General features: G+C 34.2%; 2 protein-coding genes across 2 annotated transcripts in view; one reads left to right on the top strand and one right to left on the bottom strand.

The window, feature by feature from the left end:
• LOC123013072 (leucine-rich repeat-containing protein 15-like) overlaps positions 1-8,263 on the top strand; it is a 35,636-nt gene extending 27,373 nt beyond the window's left edge. Inside the window, exons 2-4 of the mRNA XM_044411398.1 lie at positions 5,781-6,381; positions 6,477-7,245; positions 7,293-8,263. Of these exons, the coding sequence (XP_044267333.1) occupies positions 5,782-6,381; positions 6,477-7,245; positions 7,293-7,672 (1,749 nt within the window). The 5' untranslated portion in view covers position 5,781 and the 3' untranslated portion in view covers positions 7,673-8,263. The remainder of the gene's footprint in view (positions 1-5,780; positions 6,382-6,476; positions 7,246-7,292) is intronic.
• Positions 2,258-4,830, bottom strand: LOC123013073. Its single transcript, XM_044411399.1, has 8 exons — positions 4,100-4,830; positions 3,989-4,049; positions 3,644-3,932; positions 3,346-3,590; positions 3,104-3,273; positions 2,890-3,043; positions 2,704-2,834; positions 2,258-2,608 (listed from the first exon to the last, which is right to left on the bottom strand). The coding sequence occupies exons 1-8, from the start codon at positions 4,292-4,294 to the stop codon at positions 2,276-2,278; spliced, it is 1,578 nt and encodes a 525-aa protein (XP_044267334.1). The 5' UTR covers positions 4,295-4,830; the 3' UTR covers positions 2,258-2,275.
• Positions 8,264-8,557: the final 294 nt, after the last annotated feature.

Below are 8,557 nucleotides of genomic sequence, written 5' to 3'. Positions count from 1 at the left end.
AATTCTCATGTATAAGAATAAATTTAATTTTTGCAAACTGAGGCATAAAATTATCAAAATTAACAATTATCATATTACCAGAGTGAAACTTCACATTACACTTATTTACCCATGAAGTCAAAACTGAGTTTTCGSCAACAGATTTTCCATATTGGTTTTCAAAAGCTGCATAATTTTCAGACAACTTAAACGTTTCGGTGTCAGTTGGACCATAATCAAAATTGTCTACAAATCCTTTTTTCGCAAGTACACGATGACAAATTACTAATTGATTTTTTAAGGCCAAAGTGTACGGAGTATTTCGTCTGGAAGCAACGACATTTGCAGTGGATTTAAAGTTTCGATGTTTTGCTTCAAATCTTATTGACGACACATTACTTAAGGGACCTATATAAGTTAACAAACGTGGATAGTGCACCAAAAAGTGATGTTTTGGTTTAAGATTACCAATAAATTGAATGTATAAAGAATGGTGTTCTTCAATTAAGGACTGCAACAATCTTCCATGCTCAAATGAAACACTTTTTTGTTCAACAATTTCAGTAATTTTAAATAAAAGCAAATAAATTTGCCATAATTGGTTGTCATAAGGTACAAGATCTCCTAATATTAAAGATAAATATTTTGTAAAGGTTTTCATTTCTGATGCTGACATTATAATATGTTGCTTAATAATTTGACTTTTTAATATAGCAGGTGGTTTATTTTCAGATATATCGAAATGAAAATATGACAACCGCCTGTTTAAAGTATCTAAGTCAAAAAACTTATCTATATAAATGAAATGATACAATATATAACCCAAATCATATCGACAGACCCCCTCATAAATATCATGCATAACATCTACAGCAACATTGTCAGCTACATGAAAGTACTTAAGTTCGTTCCATATGCAAAATTCCTTGATTCCATAAGAAAAATTTGTATGATCTACGTCGTAATTTTCGCGATTTCTGTTTAAACTAGAATCTTCAATGCACTGTTGCTGACTAGAAATTTTATCAATTCTACAGAATCTGCAATAATGTGTAGAAACAAAACTTTCATTAAATCCTAGCAAAGAATGTACTCCCAAATTATCGCCTAATATTAACGTCAAACAAAAATATACCTGAAGTGGTCCATCGTTTGTATTTATAGTTGTGCCAAATGTTTCAAGTTTTTTTAATTCATGTATTAAATATTTGTAAGTTGAAAAATTTCCAAAAGATTTTCGTTCATCCGCAAAATTAAGTTGAACAAGAAAAATATTTTCCAAACGCGAAGAAAATTCGGGAGGTATACAGGCTAAGCTAAAATATATTGCACCAATTTTGTGTACGCCAGCATGTGAACCTAAAGGGTTCCCCACTTCGAAATCGTCGAAATAAAGTAATATAGGAAAAACTAGTTTATTTTYAAAATTTGATTTAATTCGGAGCCATAAATCGCTTTGTATAAGATTATAAATTATATTAGTTTGACTCTGAYGTAATTCTAAACTATAAGAATAAATTGTTTCGTATACGTCCGGAATCTCTAAAAAGGCTTTTAAAGTTTTTTCTATTSAAACGTAACATGCATGACATTCTGTTGATTCTAATATACTCTTATTATTATTTCTAACACTGCTTCTCTTTTCACCAATTTTAACTTTTTCTACAGGAATGTAAGCATTGTTATCTTGAAAATATTTAATACGGAGATGTTCGGTTTCTAAATTTTTGAAAGGATATTTTAAACATGAAATTATTTGTCGCTCCACATCTTTTAACATTGATTTATTTTCTTCTTGGGCACTATTAATTAACCGTTCCAAATATTGCAGGGGTAACAGATATAATTCATTAACATCTTTTATAATATTTTGTATTGTATTTCTAGTTATAGAATAATCGCTATAAAGTTTTGAAACAAAATGTATCACTGAATCTCTTAACAAAGAATCAAAAGTTTGTGCTGAAAAGTCAAAATCGGGAGGCACTAAACTTGAATCTTTGGTCCCCCCAATGGAAGTGTCGTTATTAGGTGGCACATTAAAACTAGCAGTAACTACATTTGTTGTTGTTTCTAAATCTTCTGGGTGTTTATGACGTAAATGTTTTTTAAAAGAAAATATAGTATGAAAGGTCCGGAAACAATTACTATTTTGTTTACAAGTAAATTTGTCGACATATTTATGCCTCAGTTTAATATGCAAGGTAAAATTATTGAGCTTTAAAGTCTTAAAACTGCAAAGAGGACAAATGATCATATTTTTATATCAAAGATATTTTTAAAAGTTCATACAAAATTATAAAGAAAGGCTATTTGCGAGGGTCATTACGTAAGGTATTTGCTTGTCCCATTGTGTTGAAACCCCAAAAATTACTTTTTGGATAAGTAAATAAATATGTTCTGCTTCAGGGGGGTATTCCGCACACAGTACATGAAATGTCTTAAATAATAAATCAAAACATTGCAAGGTTGTACTTGCTTTGTAGATGTAGGCGTCGATAATCAGATAGCTCTCTGTTACTTCCGATACTGTTGGCCCCACAACAATCATATATGGTTGGATAGTTCTACTGAGAGCCTTGAAGTGATGACTTCTTTCGGTGATAAAATTTTCTATTTCTCCAGAAATCTGAAACATAAATTTCAAACATTCTATTACAAAATTCATCTAAATGTTTTTTGATACATTAGATAAGTATGTTATGATATATGTATAAAACTGACCTTAACATGATTAATAATACTTTCTTGGCATTCCAATATGCTCGGCTTCCAGTGACTATTCTTAACTCTTGATCTTCCTTTTGGAGGAAACAACACGGGCAAAGCTGTAATTTGGACGGCACACTTACCATCTAAAAAAGAAATTGTTTTAGTAAACTTATGATAAAATAAATACATATAATTTACCCTCTGATAATTTTTCATTTTTTAATTGTGCCATTATAATTTCATCTGGCTTATTTATATTTGGACATTCTAACAGGTTGTTGTAAAATAATTCCCACTTTAAATACATTTCGGTTGCAGCATTAGGAAACATTTTTTTAAAATCCGTATCAATCTAAAATTTTTAGGTTTGAAAAAATATTTTTAGGTTACCTACTTGTAATAAAATACATACTAGTACGGTAGCTACTTGATGTTTTAAAATTGGCCATTCGCTTAAAAACTGATCAACAGTTTTTACCGTGCTATTACGACGCATATAAAATGAATTATCCCAGTGCAATAATACAGTATCAAAAGGTTCATTCCAATGTTTTAACCATTTGGCACTGGCATCCATATCGTCTTAAAAATTTATTAAAAATAAAATGTATACCTAGATAAGTGTATAATAGTATAATATGTGATTTTGCTTACCCGTAACAGGATTATTAGACAACTCATTATCGGTTTCCAAATTTTCTTTATAATCTTTGGTAATATTGTACAGTCTTTTTAAATTTCTATATTTATCCACAAGTTTCCCTTTCGCATTCACAGGTTTTTTTTTAGATGGCCCTGCTCCACTACAACGTGGAATGTAATACGTTCCAGTATGTTCACATTTAAAAAGATCACAAATTTTGTTAGACAGATTTTCAAAATCCTCCGCAGTTAATTTTCTAAAATTGTAATTATGTAGTGTTTTAATAAACACTTAAGCCATATTTCGCACCCGTTCCTAGCTTCAGCCATTGCGCTGTTAATAATCAAATTCACTAGCATGTTCCTAGTTTTTGTTGTCAATGTTTTTGTTTTCGAATAAGTTTCTAAAACAAAACGGCCGGCATTTGTCGCATTCAAAAATTGCTGCAAGTCCAAGTCATATGACATCCTGCAAGCCCTATTTAAATTTTCTTCACCTAAAAACGCAAAAGAGCGAGAGCAGGCCTGCTTATAATATTCCTGCCCAGTTATAAGACAAGCTTCATCTGTCGTACTACAGGAAGGCGTATCCTTGCTTACTATAATAATTTTTTGAAAATACAATGCTGAGTTATACCAAAAAAATAGCGGTTACCTGTACATGTTTCATTAACAGTGCCCTCAAAGTTACCGATTAGTAAAACCGGTTCAGATGTCTGAAAGCTAAAATTAGGTAAAAATGTTCAAGTATCTATGTAATTTTTACCGAGGGTGAACAATGTTCCGTTACTATAGGTGAAGAGACTGACGAAAGCGTTAACGTCTCTGGTGTTATTGGATCGTTTTGAATAAAACATTCCGTTTTAAACACTTTTAATTTATTTAAAAATTTTATTCTTGGTCCGATAGTGGGAATTAATTCTTTTAAACTGTTCTCTGTTAGGGATTTTAATGCCTCCATATCTATCTCTTCTTCTAAATTTAAAAATATACTTTAATAATAATGGACCACATTTAGACAAAGATGCAAAAACACAAAAGTCGGAAAAATATAAACTTACTCTCGAAAGTTGGGATATATTTTTCGAACCCCCACTCGGTAATTAATTTGCTCACTTCATCCATTATATTATTTATTTATTGGACACAAAACCTAAGAAAAATTTCTTAAGCTATTTCTCACATAGCAATTAAAAACTATACTATTTWWAAAAAAAATATGTGTGTTATTAGTATAATATTAAAACAAATATCAACACTTTCGATTGTTTTTTACGTAGAAAGGGAAGCCATAACTAACGGTTTTATTATGATTTTAGAACAGAAAACGTGTAGGTATACTTATTATTATTGATTCATAAGATTGGCGTTCAAAAATCAGTAAAAACATTCTTAAAAGACAAATAAACCTACCTGATACATAGAAATATTTAATTAATCACTTACCTACTTATCAATCAGCACTTCAAACTACGGCTCCAACGTGCGAGGTGCAAATGTGCTACTGGATGGAGACACACCGAGTCAAACACATTAACACTTGAATTAATGCACACACATATTGAAAAGAAACCACAAGTTTTTAATTTAAAAAATGTATAGTGTTATCCGAATAAATGGAACTTTGATTTAAAAACAATTTTTGTTTAAAAACAACAACTAACGGTTTCATTCAGAAACTTTTATTTGTTCGTGGAAGTAACTTATAAGTGTGAAAATAAATAAAATTCTTTTTCATGAAACAAATTTCGGTATTAATGCGTAATTGTAATTGAGTCAAAATAAATAGTTGTAACACTTTTTGTTACTTGGAACAAATATTTCCAGATGCTTAAAGTAAATTACATTTGTTTAGCCGAAATAAATATCATTTTGATTAAAAGAATAAAATTCAAAAAAGCAAAATTGTTTGTTCTAGCATTTGCTTTTTTCTCAGTGTACTGTTTATTCCAGAATTATTATTCACAATGTGAAATCTCAGATACCTAAACTAAATTTTAATTTTTTGTTAATATGTTTTCAACATTTATCTAAAGGCGAGAAAAAGGTGGTAATTTGTGCCACATTTTAAATACAGGGTGTGCCAGAACTCGCGCCCCAGAGAAAATTTTCAAGTAAGGTAAGATACAGGAACATGAAATGAATTAAAAAAAATTCTATCAAAAAATTTTGACATTTAGTTTTTGACATTTGACATTTTTTTATATCTATTTAATGATACTGATGATTTTGAAAATCATTTTTCCAACAGAAATAAATAGAGTCAAAGTGCAAACTTCAAACCTTCATAACTTCGAAATTTTTATAGATAAAATTTTTTTATCATTTTTTCCATGTTCTTGGTATCTTACCTTATATGGCATTTATCTCTGGGGCGCGAGTTCTGGCGCACCCTATATAAAAGTGAAAGAAATGTATTTTTAATTTCAAATATTTCTTTGTTCCAGCATGGCTCTTCGACTTTTAATCTTAGCGTCCCTCTGCTGTTCCTTATCCGCATTGTGCCCCCCTCAGTGTACTTGCTACCTCGACCCCAAGGGCCGCAACGCCGTCTTGTGCAAAGACGGCGGTATCGTCGGTCCTCTCGACCTTTTCAACATGAGCTCCGACACGGAAGTGCTGAAAATCACAGCACCGGAAGACAACATGAATCAACTTACCATGAGTCCGATCTTCTCCAACTATAAGAACTTGGAGGAGATTTACATCACGCGCTCCAACATCCCTCAACTGGGAATGCACTTTTTTCTGAAATTGAAGAAACTGGACGTATTGGATCTGTCCCAGAATAATATCACTCAGCCGCTCGATCACAATTTTAGGGGCTTGATGAGGCTGAAGGAGTTGTACTTGGACGATAACAGGATCAGTTCGCTACCGAGCGGCACGTTTCGCTTCTTGGAGGAGTTGAAAGTCTTGTCGATTCAGAGGAATAGAATTACGGAGTTGACTCCGAGGATTTTCCTCGAGATTGGCAAGTTGAAGGTGTTGAAGCTGAGCGGGAATCATCTGCAGGAGTTGAATCCGGTGGTGTTCGAGGACGTGAGGGTAATTAAATAATTTTGAATCACGTGTGCAAAAAAATTAATTTCTTTTCACCGCACTGTAAAAGTATGTAAACATTTTTGTTGTGAATGTTTCAGGAACTAAAATCTCTGGAATGCCGTTCTTGTGGTTTGACCAAAATCGATAAGCAAGTGTACGAGTTATTGCCCCATTTGACGCACTTGGATCTGGGTGATAATTTGCTGACTTCGATCACATCTGAGGAATTTTCTCCCTTGACTAATCTTCGTCATTTGAAATTGGACGGTAACCGAATCACTGCCATCAAAAGCTCAGTATTTCCCAATCAACGCGAATTGAAAAGACTGACTCTCGCACGCAACCGCATCACGAAAATATCTCGCAACGCTTTCGACAATTTACATAATCTCACCGAATTGGACTTGAGTCACAATAAGTTCGAGAATCTTGAAAACGGCCTGCTGGAACCTGTTGCTGGCACTTTGGAGGTTCTTTCACTCAATGGAAATCATTTAAGTGTTCACACCTTGAAAAGATTGCTAAATGACCTTCGCATAAAAGAACTACATTTAACGGATTGTGGCCTATTTGAATTGGGGAAATTTGTTCCAGACACCGTTCAAGTACTAAGTCTCGGAAACAATTACATTTCCTCGTTAGCACCGGAAACGTTCCCGGAAAGTCTCGCCGAACTCGATATAACCGGAAACAAATTCGTCGGCTTGGATAACGACTTGTTAGCCAGACTCGACCACTTGAAGCGGCTGGAGATGGACGACAACCCCTGGGCCTGTGACTTGTGCCACATCGTGCCATTGCTTGAAAGAGCCAACCGGAGTTCCGCCATCAGGAACCTCCAGTGCGCCCAACCTTACTCTCTCAAAGGTACTCATTTCTCCATATTTGAACAAAACTGTTATTTTTGTCTTTAGGGATGAAACTTGGAGCTTTGCATTTCCATGAACTTACCTGGTGTACCATCCCTTCGACCGCCAGCGATGCCAACTTTTTTCTTCTCGGCGATGACGGTCGTCTGGGGTTGATCGCCGCCGGCACTTCGGTGGCTCTCCTCTTCTTCACAGTCGTGGGGGTGTTGGGAGTTCTGCTCTACTCGCGCCGACACGCCGCCAAATACTACACTCACGAGGACAAGTTAGCAATGGACGGGGACTCCATTTTCGAAAACCACAGCCCTCTGTTCGGCGATGAGCGCGAACTCAGCTTCAAATTCCCTCTGGACGGTGAGAGAAAAGTGTCCGTCTCGACCATCGACGAAATAAAAAAAGAACATGCAATCAGCAACGGGACGTGAAAGACTGATAATTTCGTTCCGTAGAGTTTGTGACGCGAAATCCGCTTCGATTTTCTCTCTTTTGTAAATATAATTTTTGACGAGTGGTTGCCGAGTGAATGAACGGATGTCTTCCTTTTTTCGGAAATGTTTCGAAACGAGCTGTGAATTGTGCTAAATTAACGGAGATGGAATATTTTTTGAGAAACAACGAGTCTGCAATTTTATACGGCCTATTCTGTGTCAAACACGCGAATATTTGATGCCAAACTCAATAATTTCCCAACACTGTTAGAGAATAAGAATTTTGGATGAAATGGAAATTGTTTAATTTGGCGGTGAAATAATCATTCCTATGCTACATTTCGTGTAAACTTGCATCAGTCCGGTGACTTGTCACTAATCCGTTTCACCACAACGACAAAGCGGCAAGTCCCAACTTTCCTCGATGCGAACTAATTAAGTACTTAATTTAAGTTATTGTGTGATTTTGTCTTAACATTGATATTTTGATTAAAAAGCTTTTACAATTTATACATATAATTTTAGATGGTATATATTTATGAACCGCACTGTACAAAAATGTAAGATTGTTAATTAAATTAAAATTAATGTTTCGTAAAACTTGTTTTTTTTACCCTCCTTATTACACGCTTGATGACTTTTTTACGTCTAATTAAGACGGAATGATGAAGAGGGCCGAAATCTTATAAAACTTCCGAATGCATAATTTATACGTTACGCAACGGTTGCACTTTAGGACACGTRAAAGCTCTGTAATCCAAAAATGTTAATTCTGGGGTTGCTTTGAAAGCTCGTGACTTGTCTAAGGAGTCAGCTGTTAACTGTTAAACAATCTCCTTGTCGGTTAAGCTTTAAGGGCGTGTCAGTGTCACGGTTGCGCTC

This window comes from Tribolium madens, unplaced genomic scaffold (genome assembly GCF_015345945.1).
Source record: "Tribolium madens isolate multiple individuals breed KSU strain unplaced genomic scaffold, Tmad_KSU_1.1 Scaffold_96;HRSCAF=242;Tcas5.2_LG5, whole genome shotgun sequence".
Classification (NCBI taxonomy): domain Eukaryota; kingdom Metazoa; phylum Arthropoda; class Insecta; order Coleoptera; family Tenebrionidae; genus Tribolium; species Tribolium madens.
The sequence above is the reverse complement of the archived record's forward strand: the minus strand, read 5'-3'. Positions and strand labels throughout refer to the sequence as shown.